Source organism: Lissotriton vulgaris, chromosome 6 (assembly GCF_964263255.1).
Source record: "Lissotriton vulgaris chromosome 6, aLisVul1.2, whole genome shotgun sequence".
NCBI classification, from domain to species: domain Eukaryota; kingdom Metazoa; phylum Chordata; class Amphibia; order Caudata; family Salamandridae; genus Lissotriton; species Lissotriton vulgaris.
The window spans coordinates 1,156,193,195-1,156,218,512 of NC_141694.1; the positions used below are offsets into that span (position 1 = coordinate 1,156,193,195).

The 25,318-nt window shown below is 45.1% G+C and overlaps 1 protein-coding gene across 1 annotated transcript in view; it reads right to left on the minus strand.

Moving 5' to 3' along the window:
- The window catches only part of LOC147708561 (chitin synthase chs-2-like), a 709,679-nt gene that overhangs the window by 30,402 nt on the left and 653,959 nt on the right, over positions 1-25,318 (minus strand). Inside the window, exons 15-16 of the mRNA XM_086925750.1 lie at positions 13,054-13,118; positions 3,470-3,580 (exon numbers count right to left, since the gene is read on the minus strand). Of these exons, the coding sequence (XP_086781876.1) occupies positions 3,470-3,580; positions 13,054-13,118 (176 nt within the window). The remainder of the gene's footprint in view (positions 1-3,469; positions 3,581-13,053; positions 13,119-25,318) is intronic.

Consider the following 25,318-nt stretch of genomic DNA (forward strand, 5'->3'; position numbering starts at 1 on the left):
GCGGCCCCAGGTATACTTTGAATAAAGTGGGGAAGAGGCCTGAGTTCATTACTCTCAAAGACATTTAACATTTTCCTAAATTTGTTTTACCAGTCTTCAAAATGTGGTTTGCCTTTATGATGGGATGTAAACCAACCCTGAACCTGACAATGAAAACCCATGTGGTGTTCTTGAGTTACAGAAGAATGAGAAGTCTAGCAGAATGAGTAAACCGTCATCTACTTTTTCCAGTATGTGGTGTGGTTAATCAAGGATTTTCAATGTAGCTATCTATTCTAAACCATGGAGATAGGCAGGTTGTTACTCTGAAAGAAGTTGCTGCTTATTTATATGTTTATGTTTGCTTATTTATCTATTTATTTTTGCTGAAATCCCAAAAAGATAAGAGGCAACCATGAACCTGCAGGTGCGATAATAACACGACACCCCAGACACACAGTGGGGTTTCTGGAATCACTATGGGCAAGGGGAGAAGCGAATTATACTTTATACGATCCAACACAGCAAAATGTGCTGAGAGATGGGACAGACAGACAACAGAGATGCTAGTCTCCACTTCCCTCACCCCAAAAGTTCAACAGGTTAACAAATCAACACAGAACATACAAATGGACCACTAGTTTCACTTCACAGAGTTAAAGAGTTACTTTGTTTTTGAATACATACTTAAAGAGTGGGAACACCAAAAGACACATAGAAAAAGTTACTACCCAACCTGTATGGCCCCTTGAACGACAAAGTGGTGACATACAGAAAAGTTTAACCAGGTAGGCGCATGTACATGTAGAATTGTATATCACGGTCAGACAGGAAAGCAAAGTATTGTGCTTCATATCTATGAAGATGCTGTATTTTACATATGGAATGTTTGAAAATAATAAAGAACCACTTATGGAACTAAGGTTGCACAAAGAAAACAATTATAAATAATCCAAATAAAAGCTTAGTAGTATTTTCTACATCTCAACAACAGTTATATACCAGTTTTGACTTGTTTCATTTTACTGCAGCAAGTATTAGGATTGCAGATGTCAACAGATTTAGCACAGAAAGCCCATAGTACAGCAAGCAATTGACTCATATAAATCCAATATTTGGTATCCTTCATTCTACCTCTAGTCAAACTGTATAAAAAGACAACCGCTAACATGTCTGCCAGGCACTCGTTTATTACTAGAAGACAGTTAACTTGTTCAATCTAGTTCTTCTGCTGAGATATTAGGGAAGGAAGATGGGACCATTTATTGGACTTTGGGCATTAATTATGGTCTTGACTAGGATTTAACCAATCTCCTGAATGTTTGCTCCCTCCTAACCAGCTAGAAAGGGAGAAGGAAGAGGGAATGGGCTTTGACCAATGAACTGGAAAAGATGGGAAACTTCTAAGGATTCTGGGATCGGCAAAGATAACAGAGAATTTAGCTTTGTAGTGTGGAGGAAATGCTAGTATTTTTTACAGAATAATAATAGGTTGTCTAATATGGTTTAACATGTGCACTTGGCATTCCCAAACTAAAGACTGAAGTGCTTTAGCAAGACATTTTTGTTAAACATTTGTTAAAAAGAAGCATATTCTTAAACTTGTTTGGTGAAAATAGTGCTGTGTTTGGGCAGGCACATGCTTTTTGGAGTGTAAGTAGGTAGTGTTGGATGGAGATAATGAGGCAGCGATTTTGATACATGAAAATGTGATGTAGTGGGTATAGATCAGCATTTATTGATGTCTATGTGCAGAGGGAAAATTCCATGTGCATAAGGACCATCGTTATTTTTTCCAGGAAAAAAATACCTCACCGTCGTGATTTGTTTCTGAAAAGCAAAATACATTCTTAGTGAACCTTAAAAATATGGTGGTTCGCTCTGCGTAGCGCTGTGACAAAAGTGCATGTGACCATGTGGCTTAGGCACTTTTATCCCAAAGACCCCCTGCCACATAGGCAGGGATCACTAAATGAAGTTGGATGTTCTATGCATAGGGGTATAAGCTAGGTCTTCCACCAATGTGGGTAGCTAGCAGACTAGCCTCCAGATTCTAAATGAGCCTCTAAATCATCTCTGCATATGGCATACACATAGTAGTTACAATGGAAACCATCTCCCTTCCATTGTTGAAATATTAGTACACTTTAGCTGAAGAACAATGGCACAGTTTAAAAGGTATTGTAGACTGTTACAAAAGGATCCAAGGCACTCACATGATCAAAAGGCATTGCAACAAGTCTTTTGTCAAGTGCTATGGAACTACAGCAAATCCACAAACAGAACAGAGAACACACGTCTTCTGAGCGAATGATTGACCTTATCATTCCAATGCACCCCTGAGAAGTCTTAGCAAGAACACCAGCCCCTCTTGCACAATTCCAGCTAAGAGAGACACAATCGAAATGATGAAACAAGTGTTTGTGGATCAGCAAAATTGTGTAAAACAATCTCTTGACATTGGAGACAAGGGCCTTGTGAGACAAGAGAAATAGAGATGTATCCTTTGGATTTTGTAACAACTTGTCATTGACCAATCATCTATGTCTTACACACCTAGTTGATCTAGGCTCACCATTCATGCCTCATCAAGCTTGAGAAAAATGTACCATACGACTCCCACAAAATTACGTTGACTGTCAAAGTTACAAAAATACAAATAGATTTATTGATAAAAAACAGAAGATAAAAATTACAAATTAAAATCAAAAGAAAACTTGTACCAAACAAGTACCAATTGTCATAGTATCACATCAGAAATATACACATCAGCTTTAATATACTTTCACAGATAAGTAAATATTACATTAAAAAAGGAACATAAAAATGATGGAAAAAGGAGAGTACATAACACAGGCAAATTCCATATGTCCCTTATTTGTTACATATCTGTGTAACACCAATAGTTGTGGCGTAAATCTTGTGAGACAGGAGCCTATTTATGAAACCACCTATTATAATCCTCAGCTGGAGATGTTGAATGATAATTGATTACCACTGAAAAGTAAAGGCTGGCAGTACAGTCAACAGAAGCACATCTCACTATCGGGTATTCAAGGGACCACTAACTGATCACCAATATTATGAAAAGGAGAGCAGTATAATTATGATGGATAAAGAAGTTGCAATCTCATCCATCTATTCAGAATTGAAGTGGTTACCACACTTCCCAGATCATGCTGTACTGGTCAACATTCTAGAAGTCTAAATGAGATTTATTCTCATTAGATGTTGGTTGATAGGATGGACCGTAGGAAATAAAGCAGGGGTAAGAGTACTTGAAATGACGGATGAGGGCGAGAGATCACCCATTCTGAGAACCAATAGGTGTAGTAGCATGAGAAAAGGCCATCTATCCAGGCTTTCCTACTTCCAGTCATGTCTTACGCATGCTAATTTTGAATGAATCAAAAATGGGGTACAATTGTAGTCTCTTTTCTGTTCATATTTTTCTAGAATGTACAACTGCATACTAAATGTTTGATCTTACCTTGTTCCTCAATGATTTCAAGTCTCTCTTGATAATTTCCTGTGTTGCTTTGTCTTCCTTAATAGGCTCTAAGTAATTCTTTATCAAACACTCCCAAAACAGCATTTCCTCCTGAAATGAGAAGGTTTAAAAAATAAATGTAAATTCATATTTCGGCAAACAATTATTACTTGCAAATTTACTGTGGATGGTAGGAAAAACGTTCACTTTATTTTGTCGGAACGCTTAGAGCAAAATTTTTGACAACATTTCTCGTTATTGCCCAAGTAAGCTTAATATTTTGGGCCAACATCATTTGTTTTCTTTTTTCCATCCATATATTTATTTACTTATATCCACATCTGAGAAAACCCAGGTACTGACCCTGACTCATAAAAATGTATGTATTTTCTGTGTGCAATTATGTGAGAGATTGTGTATAACATTCGAATCTTTCACTCTAACTTCTGTCAGATTCTCAGCCATGCTTTATGACTGCAAATCCAATTAGAAGAGATCAAGGTGGAAAACTGAAAGAAATTAATAAAAACGCTCCATACATTTTGACAATTAATAGAGCGTTTGATATTGCGTAACTAGATTTTTTAAACTACCTGTCTTTAGCCGTTTTAGGAGAAATTGCACTGACTTTAGACGCATGACACTCTTGTCTTCTCCTCAATTAAAGTTAGCTTCTTGGTTGCTGGGGGGATGGTACATTGGGTTCTGTATTTTTTTTGGTTTGTTGTGTTCTTCCTTAAGATACTCTGTGCATTGCCCTCACATTTCTCTACTGCTCTGGTACACTATTAGTATTTCCTCTTTGCAATGTGCCTCCCTGCACCGGCCCGGGCTCCTACGTTGACTCTCCTGACAGGATGTCCATAGTTATACTGTTGATATGGAACATTCGTGGCTTGAATAGTCCCAGAGAGGTGAGGCAGAGAATTGCATTTCTCCGAGGCACAGGGTGGATATCGCACTGATGCAGAAGATCTACCTCACCAAGAACGCTCTGGAGCGGTTGAGATCCAGGTGGATTGGGGAACTTACTTTTCCACATATTCAGCATTCCTGTGTGGGGGGGCTGGGGTTATTCATAAGGGTGACCAGTGGTGTGACAGAGCGACTTTGGTGGATGCGGGCAGCTATGATATAGTACATTGAATCTTGTTGGGGCAACTAAACACGATTGCCTGTGGATATGGCCCTAATGTTGACTCCTTGTATTCATTTGCAGATGTGTGAGGAAAGATAGCGGCCCTTGGACACTCAAAAATATAATGGGGTGGAGACTTTAATGTTGTCCTTGACCCCCAAATGAATAGGTCCGCCTCTGGCTTGCGTACATATCCCCACTCTCCCTCCTTGAGGACTATGACTTGGTAGACATTTGACTTGCTAGGCGTCCTGCTGCAACTGAGGGCATTTATGTGACCACTGCTTATGGCTGGTGCGGTTGTACATTGACACTTGGCTCATTAAAAGAGAAATTTGTGGGAGGTCATGAGCATTGAACAACTGGCCCATACGCTCTCGAACCATGCCCCAGTGAAGCTGACCGTGGTGCTGGGATGCCCCATGGACCATTCCTTCATCTGACGCCTGCTTAACCCCTTCGATGCTCATGACGAGCTCAGCTCATCATGAGGCACAGTTGAGCTGTGCTGATGACGAGCTGAGCTCGTCATGAACAATGGGGATTCTGGCAATCCAGCGCAGAAGGAAAATATCGCTAGCAGCCAAGGTGTTAATAGACCTCTAGACTATGTTCTTTTACATGCTGAAGAATGTGGCACTATTGCAGACTATTTCACGTATAACTCTATCTCGGCTGACTAACCAGTGATACTCTGGGAGGCTTTTAAACATACATTTATGGTATATGCATATGTAAACAATCAGATATCCTTCGCACCCATGGAAGCGCCTACATGCATTAGAGAGTGAGCTCCACCAACTCGAGTTACACTTCTTTGAAACAGCAGATTCAAGCTATCTAGCTCGGTTCTGAGACACACTGCTGGAGTATGAGACTGTGTGGTAGCAACGTGCGCTTCCTTCACAAGGAGACCACCACACACCTGTTTGGAGAGAGTGAGAGAGCGAGCTGGACTCTTGTAGCACTGATCAAAAAAAAAAAAACATTTCCTCTATCACTGTACTTTCCGACCCCACTGAAGAGGGACAGTTTCCCTATGCTGGTATTACCCAGACCATGATACAGTTCTATTCCTGGTAGTATACCTCATAGGGGGATGCACCATTGGCCATGCTGACCAACTATCTAGATTCTGTATAGCTACTTTGGTTGTATAGCAATAACAGGCTCTAGCTAGACATCCCCTTTACAGAAGAGGATGTCGTTTGAGCTATTTGAGATATTGCGGGGGCAAGGCCCGTGGCCCTGATGGTCTGCTGGCCCAGTTTTATAAAGCATATGCGGAATACCTGGGGCCTCATTTGCTTGCAATGTATGAGGAGGCCAGGAGTAACTGGCTGTTTACCCCCTTCAGAAAGAAAAGCATTAATAGTTAGGCTCTTAAAACCTGAGTAGTTGTCCAACCAATGTGACTTGTACAGGCCCCTCTCCATGATTAACCTAGATAACAAAATATTCCCGAAAATGCTTGCGCCCCACAAACTTCCCCTCCTTCCCACAAGCCACAACCTCTGCACCATTTTTACATTGCTACACACGCTGAACCCCCACCACCATGCAATAAATGTGTTGCTAGATACAACTAAGGCCTTTGACTCTTTGGAATAGTCTTATCTTTACATGCATTTACAGAGCATCAGCTTCAGCCCTGGCATCCTTCAATGGATCAATATCCTGTACACAAACCCAACAGTTAGACTCCAAATAATGGGTAAGTTTCCATAATCGCTATGGAACCACTAGCAGCCTGTCTTTGACAACATCAGGATGATCGTGGCCTCAACTATACACCCTGTTGGCTTACAGTCTCCCTCTATGCAGATGATGTTACCATTTATATAAGAGAGCTGGCTACAAACATTGTATTGGCTCTGCATGAGTTCATCTGTTTTGCGGTGCTGACTGGAGTGGCCATTAACTGGTCCAAAAATAATTTTTCCCTTTACTGAGAGCTTAACCCCTTCCCTGCACTGCGAATTCCGCCACAGTGCGGGGGGGCTAGGAGGTGGGCGTGGCGCTTCAGTGCTCCACGCTGTCATGAGCACACGCGTACCATGATTCATGACAGCGTGGAACCGTCATGAGCAAGGAAGGGGTTAACATCTATTGATAACTCCATTAAATGAGCTGATGGTTCTTTCCATTACCTTGGGATACAGATTAGCAGGGACACCACACGGAACTGGCTAGACAATTATGGCAGGGTAGCTTGATGGTTAGATTTCCTGTGGGGACTTGACTACCACTGTTGCTTACTTGCAGAGTGGCTATTGCCAAGATGGTGGTATTGCCCAAGCACCTATACTTGTTTGCAAACATCCCCATTCCACTCACTAGCGCATTCTTCACACGGATCATGTCTCTCAGGATCCAGCTATCATGGGCAGGACGGCACCAATGACTGGTGAGGGAAACATTGACTTTACTGTTCGAGCAGGGTGGGATAGGTACACCTGACATTGAGCTCTAATAGAAAGCCATACTAGCAAGCCCATTATGCAGTTTACTAATACAGCCAGTCAAATACTTGCCCCATACTGCGATAAAAGCTGACAATGCTATAGACTGCCCCTTGCGATCTGTCATTTGCACTATATCTACGCACCCGCCTGGGGAGATAGATACAGTAGGTTGAACTATTTGTGCATGGCACTGCTTCCGAAGCAGAGCCTGGATGGACTGCCTACACTCCCCCGGTCTTCCCTTGGCCAATAACCTGGCATTGGCCCCCACTAGAGAGACCTCTGCTAAATGTCAACCATGTAGGCTGGGGCTGGAGACTCTCCTGGTCTTATACCTTACAGGTGAATTCATAACTATATAGGACCTACAGTACCATACCCGCTGGACCCATCTGGACACACACCTATATTAGAGATTGCACAGGCCCTGCACATACCCTCTTGAACCCACACCCATACAGGCTCTAGACTGTGTGCTGAATAATCCCTCTCCCAAGCAACTCCTAACCCATATGTACACTGCTATGCAGGATAAGGCACCAGTGGTCACACCTGGAGTGCTGTTGAGGTTGAGAATGACATTGGTGCAGATCTTACAGATGAAGCGGGAAGGTAACTAGCCTGTTGTCTCCAAATTATCGGCCGAGGCTCATACACATAAAATTCTAAAACCACACTTATCACATGCCCGCTAGGCTGCTGAGGATGGGCCTTATCCAGGAGGCAAGATGGGAGCGTTGTGGGTTCAAGTGGACTAATTTCTTGCACTTTGCATGGGGTTGCACCAGGTTAGTGATTATTGGATTGCTATTTTCAAAACCATAGACTTGAAAGCAGAGAGTCTTGTGTCACATACTCCAGCTTCTTGCACTATGGGGGTATGTCAAAGATGTGTCAGCAGACATGTGTTGCCTGACAGCAATGTTACTTCTTCTTACAAAGAGAATAGTGGTAATGCATTGGGGTGGATGCAAAAATCCCAAGCATGATGACTGGCTCACTATCTGTATGCCAGCCAGTGTTTTCAAGTGATTTCACTCGTAATATTGAACACAGCTCAAATAAAAGCATTTTTGGAGCTGGACGCAAAATTCTGTTTTGCCTTGAGTAAAATACAGGCCCAGCAGCCTTTCAGGGGGGCCCATTCAGCCCAAAGTCAATGAATATTTGTGAGAGATGGGAGATTCTGGAGCATGTCATCACATTATGGGGGAGATCCATCATGTTGCGTAAGGCCACTGCCTTGGGCCTACTTAGAGGCCTTGTGTTCCAATTACATGTCATTTTGCTGCCTTTGGTTGTGGGACCACAAGGCAGCTGCTACACTGGCCTTAATACCAATCTGACCATTGTAGCATTAACAAAAATCTTCAAACGACTGCCTACAATCACTGTCCTTTGTAGAGGAGTGTTTGCTGTTGTGTTAAACAATCTTACTACTATTTCATACCCCATAGTTTCAAGGCAGATTTGCAGGTATTGTGGTGACAGACATACCTCCATTCACGGTTAAAAGGTAGATTTTGTCCATGCCATAATGAGCCATCCTAGATCCCTAATAGAGGTCCGGAGAGCTTTAAACCCATGTACCACTTACAAGTGCCACAGTCTTTTCACACTCTGGGTTACAACATGTGGAATCATCTAGCCTGATCTTATCGTCCGGAAAAGCCAACTGGTAAAATCACATTCAGATCGAGTTGGGGCTGTGGCCACATGCGCAGCCTGGCCCAGGCCTGACACCCTCCTTTGGGAATGGGAGAGCATGCAATATGTGAAATATGACCTGGTAATTCTGTTTGCATTGTTACTTTCCATTCTTGGGAGAAGAACTAGTAAGTGCATGCTGCAGGTCGGCAATTACATTCCAGAATCAGTGATTGTGTACCATGTAATTTCAGCACATCTGCACCATGCAACCCATGATCAGGTCCTCATTGTCTCACCATTAGTCTGCAGAAAGACAAGACAGCTAAATAAAGTGAGCCAAGTGTGCATTTTTGTACTGCAGGCTGATAATAACTGTGTGCGTCTAAGGCATTTACATCTCACTGAACATAAGGGTAAAATGTCTACAGTCAACTATGTTGCGGCCAGTGTGTCATGGGGCCTATTGCAAGGAAGGAAACGGGCTCCCTGGCTGCTGTTTGAACTGCCAATTACATTGATTGTCAGGGTTTAGTGGGCCCTTTGGGCCTATGGGTCCCAGTGCCAGTAGACTTGCTGCTCCAAAGGTAGCTACCTCCCTGACTGTCAAAGTAAAAGCATTTCAGGGGTAAGCAGGATATATAGCTATTTCTACCACCAAACTCACATAGCCTACTGACTTGTCTGGTCTTCCAGTACTTCAATTCATTACCTTTCAAGATTCCTTACTCCATCCACTGTTCTTCACTCAGTAATTGTGACTGTGTTACCTGTGTGCTACGGTGGTTAACCCAACCTGACCCTGTTCCTTTAGGATACTAGTCATTGGAAAACCACACACAGAAGATTTAATCATGTAGTAGAAAGACAGCTTAACATTCGAACAAATTTCGTCCCCCATAAGAATTGGCGAAAATGTTGCATTGCCCAGGTGCAGGTTAACAACTCTCTCTCTATAGTAGAATAATTGTACTCAGAATTCTGTAACGTCTTGGAGTCATATGAAAAACCCATTCTTCATGCTTGTCTTTCTGTATGAGCACTGCTCTCAAACCTACACTACTGACATCCACTGACACAATACATTTTTACCAACCACATATAATTAAAAAAAATCGTGCACCAACAGTTTCTTTTTTAATATTTCAATTCTTCCTGTTGGCTTACACACCACTCATATTTAACATTTTTCATTAGCAATTGCTGGAGAGTCTATAATTTGGTTGCATAATCCTGCACAAATTTCCCATAAAATTCTGTTAATACCAAATAGACAGTAGTTGGTGTATAGAGGTTGGTGCAGGTGCATTTAAAATTCTTTCCACATGGTTGTGTTAAGGTTTATTACCATTCTTTCGACTTTCATGTCCCAAAAACTTTATCTTGCCTACATCTGCACTTAGAAAATGTCAATGTCAGACTTTTGTCTTGTAATCTTTTTAACACATCCAGTACAATTTTATCAAGTTCTTCGTGAGTCTTCCCAAAAATCCAAATATCATTTTGGAAAGCAATGGCTCCCACAATCCCTTCTCATAGCATTCTTCATTAGACCCTGAAACAAGGAGGCTGCACTTGCTAATTCGAAAAGTATTCGCAAGTATGGAAACATAGCCTCCGGTGTCACACACAGTGTAAAAATCCACCTTGGAAAAAACTGTAGGACCTGCCAGGGTTGATATTAAGTCAATCATATTTGGGAGAGGGTGTTTGTCTACCCAAATTTCTTTATTCAGACTGCGCAAATCCATGCACAAATGGAGATCACTAGAACCCTTAAGAGACAAAATGATGGGAGCCACCCGAGGAAAGGACGATAGGTTTGATAATTTTCTTTTCAACCAGATCATTCAGCATGCTTCTAAGTTTATCACGGTACGCCAATGGCACATTCCTAACTTTGCGCCTCACAGGTATCGCCTCTTCATTAAGTATGAGGTTATGCTTAAAATCGACATACTTTCTCAGTCTTTCTTGAAACTGACCTGGGAACGATGCCCATACTTCAGAAACATACTAATTTCCATCAGATGTAATTACATGCACTGGCGGTCATGCAATGGAATATATTATTGTGCCCAGCAAGGGATCAACCAGTATACATACAAATATCTTCCAACAAGGTACATTATTCTAAAAACATTGTTCCCTATAGGATAAAATGTCATATCATGAATACTTGGTTTATAATGCACAAAGAATTGTGGCTGAGACCTAGTGGGATATGAAACGCCCAGTGTTGTGTGTCAATGTCCACTGTACCAGGGAAAAAAAACATGTATCCACACTATTATCTTCAAGGAAGGGATTACATTCCAAAAATGCCTATGGGTCAAAGACATATGTGTTTATAAATACCAAGCTCACATTAAACATGAGGAGCTGTGCCTATAATTCAGTGTGAGAAAAAAACAAAATCATAGGTCTGTGGCCCAAACCAAACTCCACTGTGTGGAATGCAGGTAATTATATTCAACATCCAAGAGTTTCCAGGGAATTCTAAAGATAACAAATAAAATAAAGGCTTTATCACTCTCAGGTGTAGGTGGGGGATCAGATAATGTATTGAGTTCTAGTTCTGGTGTATTTTGAGGGACCCACCCTTCAGTGCCCCTAGAATAAATTACCCCCTCCAATTGTACATTCCCTAATGTCACTGACCCATTGCCATCACTAGCTATCCCGCCCGCCACCACTCCTAACCCTAGGGAGAGGCGACGTTCTGTCTTGTCTATTTCTTGAGTGATGACGCTAAACACTCGTACTAAAAACAAGTCATTAGTTGTGCATGTTACTACATGTATATTTTTCAGCAGGTACTAAAACAGCAACTATTGAAATTCGTCAAAGAAGCTATTTGTACTAGAATTAGACAAAAGACATATGATTTTTGCAATAAAGATAGCCAACATCAGCATATGATTGTATCTACAATGGGATTATTGCCTCTTCTAGCAATATACGGTGGACCTCACATCATAGTCATCAATGTCTCCACTCTGGTGGTAGGGAAAATTAATGCAGCTACATTGACCTCCAAAGGGGAAAGATTATTGAATTCCTTTAAACCTACCCCACCTAAGAAATGCTTTAGCAAAGATAGTTTCCTTTTTGCAGAACAATCTTCATCCCCTAGAACCTCCACATAAGGTAAAACATGGGGTACCATCATTTTCATTTCTTGTCTGGTTCCCTAGCAGCTTGCATGAAATTAGATAGAGCTGCAATATTAGCCATTGTTAATATATCATTCAAAACTGGTATTTAAGGAAATAATCCAAATCAAAACAACTCCAAAACACTAATCAAAAATGGCAAGTAAAGAAAACTAAATTCTAATTGACCAAAAATTATTGTAAAAGTAATCACCTTTATACTGCACGCTACTGCAAATACCACATGACATAGTTTCTTTGAAGAGCAATTAAATCTTCAGGTGTGCATGTCACCTTAAATGCAGTTGCTCAAAAACTGCCAGTCATATACATTCAGGTGTGCCTATCACCGTGGATGCAGATGCACAAGCACTACAGAAATGCCAGCAATAAAAGGTTCAGGTGTGCCTGTCAACGTAGATGCAGGCGTGTGAGCGAGAACACAGTTTCAATTAGTTTGGGCTTCGAATTTAGCCCAATCCAGGAAGGCAAATAAGGAGAACGTGATGGTACATGATGACGTTTACCTCTGACCCCTCGCGATTGCTCATGCCCTCAAACTTGCGCAGGTCTGTTTGTGCGGAGACTTCCTCACACACCTCCTATGACATGCTGGCTAATTTGATGTGATAGCTGCGAAGTGCATGCAACCTTTCTCTGGGCACACCTCTTCTGACAATCAAGCTGCAATGAGCCTTGAAAAATTCCCAAACAGGGATAGTAATGACAGCATCACATCACCTTTGTCAAGCTCATAGTCATTAGGAATGTGTCCCGATATTTGTTGAACACCATTGAACACCAGGAAAAAGTTAAGTGAGCACTGCCTTTCTACCCATCCTCGTCGCCAATTTGTGTGGGAAATACACACATGACCCAGGGTGATTCCAAAAGATGTATTTATGTAGTTGAAAAACAGCTTAACATCCAGCAACCTGGCACCCACTCTCCCATCCACCAACTGTCCCCAACAGAATCCTTACATCCCCACATTCCTAAAATTCTTCTCTGTCACATTCTTACCTCCCAACCTCCTGACATTCCACTAAGTGTAATCATTACACATTACCTGTGTGCTACAGCAGTCTACGTAACCTGACCTTGTTCTTTTTTTATATAGTCAGTTTTACAATTAGCATTTACAAAACGCCTAGCAAATATGAACATATGGGTACTCACATCAGAAAGTTTCTTTTCCTGAAAAAGACAGTGCCTTGACTTCTGGTTGAGTTGTCCAATCCAACCTAAGAACAAAATACCACAAATGATAATTAAAATATACTGTCATCAGAGTAGTTAATCGCTACACGTGCTGCTTTCTAGTTTCCACTTAGTTTTACTTTGTGCCCCCTGGCATGACCCTTAATGATTGAAAGTGCATTGTAGATGAGACATCTTAGTCGATTGACCTCATTTGCACAAGCAAAAAAAGCTGGAACATCACGGAGTCTCAAGCTGTAGAACAATAAAGCGCCATGTCAACACTGGCTCTCCTGTCCAAGCTGCAGTAACAGTTTCTTATGCTCTATATTAGGGTGTATAGTGTAGCGTTTCCCTTGACACAACTGTTCTAAAAGCTCCTCAACATTGACCCCAAATGTGATTGAGAATAGTTCTGAAACCTTTCCAGCAGGACCTTACCAGCTTTTTAATGTGGACACATTTGTGCTATTCATAGTATTTCTTTTTGGTACTTGGGCTTTTGTATTCGACCTCAAACGAGCGTCTTTAAAAACTTTAACACAGCTGAAGTGCCGCCTGCTCTTTGCTACAGAGACACACTACTACCAGTTCACTGTTGCGTCCACTACAGTGTCATTGGGTATGAAAACAGCATGCTTTTTACTAGTTTTTATTCGTTTTCTGTTTGTTTGTACTTGTCATTTTTTGTGGGCTGCACCTGTTGTCAGACCGACACTGGTGCTACCTCACGAGTTGGGTCTTCAATATGACCACTGCTAGTCACATCTTGGTTAAGGGAGCGATGTGAATTTCACTAGTTCCGATTTATAGTCCATGAGTTCTTCATGATTGTTTGATGGCTGTATCTTGTTTCTCCTTTTTGTCTCCTCGATTACCTTCCAGGTTTGCAAGAAGACAATTCACTTGCTTGTCCACCCCCCACCTTTTGGATTGACTTGAATCCATTTCAATGGGACGTACCACTTAGGATACCCTGAAGACTGCCACCTACATTCAGGAGTAGATCAGGTTTTTCCCCCCGGTCCTGAAGCAACGCCACACATCCACACAATCAATCAATCAGAGTACTTGTAAAGCACGCTACTTACCTGTGAGGGTCTCAAGGCGCTGAGGGGAGGGGTGCCTCTACTGCTTCAAGAACCAGGTCTTGAGGAGTCTTCTGAAGGCAGGTAGGTCTTGGGTCTGCCTTAGGTGGGTAGGGGGGTGTTTCAGGTCTTGGCGGCGAGGTAGGAGAAGGATCTGCCGCCGGCGGTTGTTCGTTGGATGCGGGGAATAGCGGCGAAGGCGAGGCTGGCGGAGCGGTGCTGGCGGGTGGGGGTGTAGAAGCTGAGTCTGCTGTTCAGGTAGGCTGGTCCGGCGTTGTGGAGTGCTTTGTGTGCGTGGGTCAGGAGCTTGAAGGTGATCCTCTTGTCGAAGGGGAGCCAGTGTAGGTCTCTCAGGTGGGGGGTGATGTGGCTGTGGCAGGGGACGTTGATGATCAGTCGGGCGGAGGCGTTTTGGATGAGTTGTAGTCGTCGTAGGTGTTTGGCTGGGATTCCTGTGTAGAGTGCGTTGCTGTAGTCCAGTCTGCTGCTGACGAGGGCCTGTGTCACCGTTCTTCTTGTTTCTGTTGGGATCCACTTGTAGATCCTGCTGAGCATGCAGAGGGTGTTGTAGCAGGAGAAGGAAACGGCGTTGACCTGTTTAGACATGGAGAGGGAGGAGTTGAGGATGAATCCTAGGTTGCGTGCATGGTCGGTGGGTGTCGGTGCTGTTCCCAGTGTGGTCGGCCACCAGGAGTCGTCCCAGGCTGAGGGGGTGGGTCCGAGGATGAGCACCTCCGTCTTTTCCGAGTTCAGCTTCAGACGGCTGTTCCTCATCCAGCCGGCAACAGCCTTCATTCCCTCATGGAGGTTGGTTTTGGCGGTGTGCGGGTCCTTGGTGAGAGAATGAGCCGGGTGTCGTCAGCGTAGCAGATGATATTGAGGTCGTGTTGGCAGGCCACTTGTGCGAGGGGGGCCATGTAGACACTAAATAGCATCGTGCTGTCCAGGGGGACGCCACAGATGATGTTGGTGGCCTCGGATCGGAAGGGCGAGAGGCGGACGCTCCGGGTTCTGCAGGAGAGGAAGGGCGTGGTCCAGTCAAGGGCCTTCTCTTGGATTCCGGCTTCTAGGAGGTGTGTATTTAGAGTGCGATGGCAGACCATGTCGAAGGTGGCTGACAGGTCCAGGAGGATGAGGGCTGATGTTTCGCCGTTGTCTAGTTGGCACCTGATGTCGTCTGTGGTGGCGATGAGGGCTGTCTCAGTGCTGTGGTTTCGTCTGAACCCGGACTGGGACGGGTAGAAGATGTTGTCGTCTTCCAGGTGGTGGGTCAGTTGCATGTTGACGATTTTCTCGATGACCTTTGCCGGGAATGGGAGCCTGGAGATGGGCCGGACGTTCTTGAGGTCCTTGGGGTCCGCCTTGGGCTTCTTGAGCAGGGCGTTGATTTCGGCGTGTTTCCAGCTTTCCGGGAATGTCACTGTTTCAAAGGAGATGTTGATGACCTTCCGTAGTTGGGGTGTGATTGCAGTGTCTGCTTTGTTGAATATGTGGTGTGGTTACGGGTCTGATGGAGATCCTGAGTGGATGGAGTTCATGACCTTGCGTGTCTCATCGTCGTTGACGTTGGACCTGGAGGTCATGCAGTTGGCGTATTTTAGGCGTGAAACATGTCCACCTTTTAATTCCTCTGTCAGTATAAGACCTGCACTCCTGTGGTTTTGTGTTAATCAAAAGTGTACCCAAGTTTTAATCAATAAGGGAGCAACCCTGCTGAGGGTTGCGCCCACAACCCTTTTGAATCTACAGCACTGTCCAGACCTGGAAACATCCAGGTCTGCAGGGTGCTCTACCAAAATGTCCCTAAGGAGTGACCGCTGCGCCTCTCATCAGGCCGGGCCACCCCCTTGCTCCTCCTGCCGCCTCCTGCTCCTGCCTGCCCGCCTTGCCGCCTTTTTCCACTGCCGACGCCCCCCTGGCCCCCCGAGCGGCCCAGCCACAGCAGAGCCGCCCGCTCGCCAGTTTCCCGCCGCAGCTCGCCACAGGCCCCGCCCACCACCGGCCCATTGGCCGAGCAGCTCCCGCCGCCCAGCTGACCCGCCTTCCCGTCCCCCTTCTTATGACGCCCCCAGAGCGACCGCGCAGCGGACGCGCGCAGCGGGAGCGCCGACTGAGCGCCGAAGGTGCGCCAAAGGTAACCCCGTCTGCGCCCGTCCGCGCCTGGACCGCGCCCAGCGCCAGGACCCCTGGCCCCCGCAGACCCCAGCCCACCCGCCGTATGTACGACGCCGCCACCATCAACGCACTCAACGCCGGCTGAATCCCAGGATGCTACCGAGCCACCCCGAGACGCACCCACGGACCCTTCTGCTGCAACTCCTGCAAGTTCACCTGCATCCGAATCTGCACTACTCCAGCACCAACCAAGACCAAGACGAGCAACAGCAGCAGCCACCTGAAATGCATCCTGCTCAACACCCGCTCTGTCCACAGACACGCCGTCGAGCTCTGAAACCTGCTCAACACAACTTCACCAGACGTCGCCTTCCTCACGGAAACCTGGATGAACGCCTCTTCAGCGCCCAACATCGCCATCGCCATCCCAGACGGCTACAAGATCATCCGAAGGGACCGCATCAACCAGACCGGAGGAGGCATCGCCATCATCCACAGGAACACCATCCGCATCACGACCAACACCGACGACACCCTCGCACCCGCCGAGCACCTGCACTTCCAGGTCCACATCAACCCCAAGACCACCCTCAGAGGCACCCTCATCTACAGAACCCCGGGACCACGCACACAATTCAGCGAAGACATCGCCGACTTCATCAGCCCGCACGCCCTCCCCTCCGCTGACTACATCCTCCTCGGGGACCTCAACTTCCACCTGGAGAACAACAACGACCGCAACACCACCACCCTGCTGGACAACCTCGCAAACCTCGGACTCAAGCAGCTGGTGACCACCCCCACCCACTACGCCAGACACACACTCGACCCAGTCTTCTCATCCAGCAAGGACATCGCTTTCAGCCACGCCACCGGACTCCACTGGACGGACCACAGCTGCGTCTACTTCGGCTTCAAAAGGACCACGATCCACCACCACCAGCAACAGGTTGCACGCAGAAGCAGGAACAAGATCACAGCCGACCAGCTCGCGACCTCCCTGAGCATGAACCCTCCCACCAGCGCAACGAACCCAAGCCAGGCGGCCACCAACCTCACGAAGTGGATCAGCAACTGCGCAGACGACCTCGCCCCTCTGAAGACCCCGCCTAGCAGACCCAGTAGCAAGAAAGCCCCATGGTTCACCGACGAACTCAAGAGCTCCAAGAAGAACTGCCGAGCCCTCGAGAGAACCTGGCGCAGAGACCCAACACCGGACAACATGACTGCCCTCAAGCTCGCCACCCGAAAACACCACCAACTCATCCACGCCACCAAGGAAACCGCATTCAAGGAACGACTGGACAACAACGCACACAACAGCAAGGAACTCTTCAACATCGTTAAAGAGCTCTTCAACCCCAACGACATCACCCCTTCGCAAGACCTCTGCAACTCCCTCGCCTCCTACTTCCACAACAAGATCGTGGACATACACAACAGCTTCAGCACTCAATTGACGCACGCCACGACCGAACCACCGCCCCCCACCACCACCCTCCGCGCCTGGACCCCGATCAGCACCGAAGACACCGTCCGCACCATGAACTCCATCCACTCCGGATCTCCTACCGACCCCTGCCCTCACCACGTCTTCAACAAGGCCGACGCTGTCATCGCACCCCATCTGCGGGACATCATCAACACCTCCTTCGACACCGCTACCTTCCCGGAGAGCTGGAAGCACGCCAAACTCAGCGCTCTACTAAAGAAGCCATCCGACCCCACCGACCTCAAGAACTACCGCCCCATCTCGCTGCTCCCGTTTCCTGCAAAAGTCATCGAGAAGACCGTCAACAAGCAGCTGGCCGCCTTCCTCGAGACAAACGGATCCCTCGACCTCTCGCAGTCTGGCTTCCGGGCCAACCACAGCACCGAGACCGCCCTGATCGCAGCCACCGATGACATCCGAGCACTGCTTGACAATGGAGAAACAGCAGCCCTCATCCTCCTAGACCTCTCTGCGGCCTTCGACACTGTCTGCCACCGTACACTAGTGCAGCGACTCAGCAACGTCGGAATCCAGGAGAAGGCACTGGAGTGGATCATCTCCTTCCTCGCCGGAAGGACACAGAGAGTCCGCCTCCCCCCGTTCATCTCTGAAGCCACCGAAGTCATCTGCGGCGTTCCTCAAGGCTCCTCGCTCAGTCCAACCCTCTTCAACGTCTACTTGAGCCCCCTCGCAAACATCGCATGCCAGCACAACCTCAACATCATCTCCTACGCCGACGACACCCAGCTGATTCTCTCCCTCACCAACGACCCCGCCACCGCCAGAGCCAACCTTCACGAAGGGATGAAAGAGGTAGCCGAATGGATGAAGAACAGCCGTCTGAAACTGAACTTGGACAAGACGGAAGTCCTCATCCTGGGATCCTCACCCTCCGCCTGGGACGACTCCTGGTGGCCCCCCGCCCTAGGCAGCACACCCAAACCAACAGACCACGCACGCAACCTGGGCTTCATCCTGGACTCCTCCCTCTCCATGACCAGACAAGTCAACGCCGTCTCCTCGTCGTGCTTTAACATCCTGCGCATGCTATGTAAGATCTTCCTGTGGATCCCCACCGAGACCAGGAAGACGGTCACCCAGGCCCTCGTCACCAGCCGTCTGGACTACGGCAACGCCCTCTACGCCGGAACCACCGCCAAACTCCAGAAGAGACTCCAGCAGATCCAGAACGCCTCAGCACGACTTATCCTGGACACCCCCCGTCGCAGCCACATCTCCGGACACCTGAGAGACCTGCACTGGCTCCCGGTCAACAAGAGAATCACCTTCCGACTCCTCACCCACGCCCACAAAGCCCTACACAACCAAGGCCCAGGATACCTCAACAGCCGCCTCAACTTCTACGCTCCCAAACGCCAGCTTTGATCGACCGGCCACGCCCTCGCCGCCATCCCCCACATCCGAAGAGCCACCACAGGGGGGCGGTCCTTCTCCTACCTCGCCGCCAAGACATGGAACTCCCTCCCGACTCACCTCCGCCTGACCCAGGACCACCTCGCCTTCAGGAAGCAACTCAAGACCTGGCTGTTCGAGCAGTAGCGGACCCCCCTCCCCTAATGCCTTGAGACCCTCTGGGTGAGTAGTGCGCTATATAAATGCTTTGATTGATTGATTAAGGTTTCTATTCTTATTATAAAGTGAATTCCAACCGCTTAGTACCTTTTAATTCCCTCACCTTCATGAAAACACACATTGAGCTGTAACAGGTTGAATTCCTCCTGCCAGCCAAGACTCCTCCAGTCTTTTTAACCACAGGATAGTGCCCAGTCAATAACGTTTCCCTGGAGCTCTGATAGTTATTTTTAATACATGTTCTGCACCCACTCTACTCACCACTTTATGACCCTCCACCCCCACACATAGGGCCTTCTGGCATACCAATCTAAAGACCTTTGGCAAAGAGACCCCTGAGGGCACCATTGGGCATTGCAGTGCCGGCTCAACGAGGGGCTGCCCTATGATGAAGCTTGACACTTCTCGGGGTGTGTGAGGGCCCTTGGTCCTTATTGGAGCTCTCCCCCCCGATTCTTCACTCACCTGGTTCACTTCCAATCATTGCGCCCCCCCCCCCTTTGGTCCTCTTTCTTAATCTCCCTCAGGAACTGCATACCACTCGTTGTTTCACTTATTATTGTGCATGTATGCTGGACCTTTCTCTTCAAAAGCCCTCGTTCCTCGAATTTGTAAATTGTGAATAATTTTGCACACAACATACCTGGGTTTCATTGAACTGGCCCGAACTAGGATTAAATTCCAATTTATAATTATAAACATAGCTGCCTATTTTCCTTTCTTCTCTCTCCACACACATCAACATGTGCACAAATACATGTTTTGTGATGACACATAGCTTTTGGTGAACTCTGGAGGAACCTTTCCTTCACAAATACAACTGTTCAAGGTTCTTCTTGTCTGGTGCTCAGTGAGCCTATTTATTTCATAAGTCTGTCATTGTTTTGTGTGTAGCAAAATTCGATGACATTAGGTTAGTAGGGGACTAATTAGTATTCATTTAGGGAATGGTATTAGGTGTTATTGCTTTGTATTCTTTACTGTGATTTTATTTTGAAGTTTTAAATCGCAGGAACCTTACCCAAAGGTACTGGAGCACTTTACATGAGTACCAGTTGCATTACAGATGGACATTTTCATTTTTAGGCATGGAGAGATTAAGAGCCTGATTTAGATTTCGGTGGACGGGTTACTCCATCACAAAGGTGACGGATATCCTGTCGCCAAAATATAAATCCTATAAAATCCAATGGGGTTTATACTTCATCAGGCCAGATATCCATCACTGTTGTGATGGAGTAACACGTCTGTGAAATTTAAATCAAGCCTTGAGTTATATACTCGGAATCACAGGATGTTGAGCCTCCTGCCGAGACTTGAACCCGATTCACCATCTTCAAAATCAGCCGCTCTGGCCTTTATGCCATATCCTCTCCCATTCTCTATCTCTTTTTTGACCTCATGTAACACTTTCTTCATTGAATGTTGACTGTGGGTTTCACTGTATATTTAATTATAGAAGGGGGCTTATTTTGAGCCAAACTTGCACTGCTTGTCTCTCTGAGAATTTACTCTTTCATTTTTAGGGAGCAGATCTATAACCTTGAATCTATTTAGGAAGGCAATATGTCTCCTCATGCTGCATCCTAACACTTGACAGAACTGTATTTGTGTAACTAACTATATGTTTTAGATTATCTGATAAGATAGTGTCAACAGTTTTAAGGAAACATTAAAATGGTGTGTCTGTTACAGTGCACATGCCACAACATTCCATTGCTTCAAGGTATGGTTAGAATGCAACAAGGGTGGTCATTGTGGTGACTGCTTCTATGTAATGTGGACATATTCAGAATACTGCAGGCTTAGAGGTGTGTAGACTATGAGTACATGCTTCAATGCTCTGGTTATCAACAATTGTAGGGACATGGAGTAATGAAGGTCCAGTGTACACACTCCCAAAACTGTAAAGAAATGCAAAATATGCTGTTCCTATTTGTACTCGAGGAAACAACACTGGTGTACCTAGGTGAAATGCAGTTCAATGAAAATATGTAATCTTCGGAGCAAAAGCCCCCCCCCCCCCCCACCAACATGGGTGGCGTGTTTTAGAATCATGCCGGCAAACTAATAAATAATTATGGTAGGGTTCCTAAGTTAATTTTTTTCCACTTTCCTCACCAATCTACACGTTCATAAAAAGCCTTTCATATTCAGTTAAACTTAATTAACAGCCAGATAAGTAAAAGAACCCTGGCAAAGGGCCCTTTTCAGGGGTCCGTTGGGCATTTCCGCACCGGCCCAACGAGGAGCTGCCCAATGATGAAGCAGGTCACCTTTGTTGGTGGGTCAGGGCTCTGGCCCCGAAATTTAAATATTTTAAGAGGCCGGTATTACACCTAGGTACACTAGTGTTGTTTACCTGTAGTGTAAATAGGAATAGCATATTCTGCATTTTTCACTGTTCTGATACCATTACGACCTGAAATCAACACTTCAGGATAATTTACAAACTGCATTTTGTAGTACGTTTGGTTGTACTACAATAGTACCACAAACATTTTACAAAACGCAATTTACAATCCTACATGAGGAGTTTCTGCCTCCGCCTCACTTATCTTTTTCTGTGCGGATATCTCCACCCTGACTGTAAGTATGCATTTTAGTTGTAATGTGGGGGACACATGGGGGAGTGTCTGGAATATGGGGAATGCTTACTACTAAAGGGGAGGGGGTTACGCAGCAGTAAGTAGGGGTCAAAAGAGTGATAGGGAGGGGTTTACTTAAGGATTTGTGCCCACTCAGAAAAGATTAAGCCCATTCCTTTTCACAAAAAGCCCTTGCAAAGCAGTGCTGCTAATAAAGGACTCAAAACAGTAGTAAATTACTCCAGCTCAGAACCAAATAAAATCAAGCACCGCACATGGTGAACCACTAGTAGTACAATACCCTCCCAAAGTGATTAAGAGAGGTAGAGCCTTAATTAAAACCCCATAAGAAATAATTGTTAATTAATGTAAATTATTTTGAATAGTTAAAAATCTAAATGCATACATGTATTTAATAAATGAATGAATGATGAAATGTATTGTTCAGTTAATAAAAATTTACACTATGACACATTTGTACAGATTTACTGTTAGACAACTTTGTAAAAGCACAATTAAAATAAGGGTTATTCCCATGGTAAAAACACTTAATTCATCTTGTTAAAACCGCCTAAAAACCTACTAGTAAAGTGCATTTACAAAAAACATGATCCAACTAATACTACCGCTTTGCCTAAAGAGCCCTGTTTCCTCTGTTGATTACTCATCATGCTACACACTATGAGTAATCCCATTCAGTTCTATGATATGGCCTACGGAGAGTTTTAGCCAGCTTATTAGAACATTGGAATGTTGGGAGCTCCATTGAAAACAATGGAGTGCTCTGGGCTTATAACGGCTAGTATAAGCCTAGAACTCCAACATTCCAATGTTTTTTTGTTCACAGCTTTGGCTGTGAACAAAGGGTTCAGAGAGCCTGAGGGGATTCCAATCCGCTCACACTCCCAAAAGGCGTTGTTTTGTTTGTTAGAACATTCTGTCCTCTAGTGACAGAATGTTCTAATAGCCTTATAGCCCTTCGTAGATGGGCTATACCGCTATTAAAGTCCCTCTCCCTTGTTAAAGGCCTTCGTCTTCGGCTTAGGGCCTTTAACGCTGGAGAGGGCCTTTAATATAGCCTTATAGCCCACCGTAGAGGGCTATACCGTCTATTATAAGCCCAGAGCACTCCATTGTTTTCAATGGAGCTCCCAACATTCCAATGTTCTAATAGCCGGTATAGCCCTCTACGACGGGCTATAAGGCTATACTAGTAGCCCCTGGCATTAAACAAGGTGAGATTTCCCACATGTAATGTTTTAAAGTGAATGTGCCTTTTATAAAATCATCTCAAGGCTTCACAGTGCTTAGCCCTAATTATTACACATTATTCTAGATGCTCATGTAATGAGGACACAGTTAAACACTTACAATATATATCTGCCCTTCCAGACGGTTTGTTCCTAAATTAATAGGATGATAAGAAGTGAACGCCCTTTATTGAGCACATTTAGCTAATTTCCCCTCTGCAAAATATGCAAACTTTATGAATCTTCTGGAAAATTATAAATCTTCTACCTGCAGGCCAGCTATTACTGCTTGGCAGCGTGTATGGATAGCATAATGATAAAATTCCTACCTTAACAGACCTCTGCATTCAGCTATTAAGGCTGGGTGACTACAAACTTTATGGCAAATATCTTCTTTCTTATAATTGCAGAAATGGCATGACGTTATGTTACTCAATTTTTTCCAGGCTGGAGTTATGTTATGTTAATTGAATTTATAAGAAGCGAGTGATTACCCTTGGGTGTTCTGGCGCTGAGTCAGCCTAAATGTTGGTCGAAGTGGTTAATGAGAAAACAACCAGGTCTTCAGACCCATTCCTCAGGTTTAACTGCAACTCGTTCAAAGCCTTGGACCGAAACAATTTTAGGTATGCCGGACAGTAGTCTAGCAGCTGCATTTTGGACTATCTGAAGCCTATTGAGAATTAATTTTTGGGCATTCAGGAAGATGCTAGTACAGTAGTCCAAGAGTGACATTACAAGAACTGTGACAACTGTCCTAAAGTTAATGTCCGAGAGATAGGGTTTTTATTCTCCTTAAAGTTCGCAAAATCAGGAAACAGGAAGATACGACTGAACTAATGTGGTCACAGAAAGTCAGTCTATTGTCCACAATTACACCTAGGTTTTTCACTTTAGGAGTGGGAGAAGCATGGTTTCCCATATCTGTTGGCCACCAGTCTGGGGTCCATACATGATGGTTGTTACCGAAAAACAATTACCTCAGTTTTGTTGGAGTTCAGTTTTAAACAATTTGCCGACGTCCAGCTTGCAATAGCCCTCATACAGTCATGAAAGCGAACTCATGTTTCTTTTATCTGACCGTCATTGAAGGATAGCACAATTTGAGTGTTGTCGGCATAAGAGGTCAACTGAAAACCACACAATCTACTCAGGGCTGCCAGGGATATCACATAGATATTAAAGAGCGTAGGACTCAGTGACGACCCCTGTGGCACCCCACAAGGCAGGCTGAAAGGCTGAGATTTGTTGTTATCCAAGTCGACTCATTGAGATCTCTCTGATAGGAAGGAGTGAAGGAGTTTCTAAGCAACTTTTCGTACCCCCACCTCCGACAACCGGTCCATAAAAACTTTGTGATGGATCGTGTGGAAGGATGCTGATAAATCTAACATTATTAGTATAGCCTTCCCACCACAGTCCAAAGCCTCCATTACGTCATCGCAAGATTTAAGTAAAGCTGATTCCTTACTATGATCGGCTCTAAACCCATATTGGGTAGGATCAAGTACATTATTGCAATGAAGAAAACTACTGAGCTGGGTATTCATGACCTTTTCAATGATTTTTGAGGGCAAGGAGAGTCGAGACATTGGCTGATAGTTACCCGGGTCAGTAGGATCTAAGGTTGGCTTTTTTAGAAGGGGCAGAATTGAAGCCTTCTTCCAAACTTTTAGGAAAATCCCAGAGGTAAGAATGTAATTAATCAAAGGATTAAGCACAGCGCTGATGACTTACTACTCCCATTTATAACTCTATTAAATGCAGACTGTGAGTGGGGTAAGGCCCATAATTTGTTCTGCATTAAACATGGATATAGCCAAATTGAAATATTCATGAGCCTTTGTGTGTTTACGATCTCTTATTGTCTCCCAAAAACTGACACAAGAGTGGCACTATAATTATTTCTAAGTGTGTGACTAAATTTCAAATATTTCAGCTATTTAAGCTATTTCAGCTATTTAAGTATTGCCTTCCCAGGTCAACTCTAATCGGATTTGTGCCAGCGAGGCCTGCTGTGGGAGATTCAACAGGTGACGGTAAGTCCCTGTCACAAGCTTATCTATGATATTATCTGCCTTCCCTCTTAAAATCTCACACCATATATCAGAGATGGAA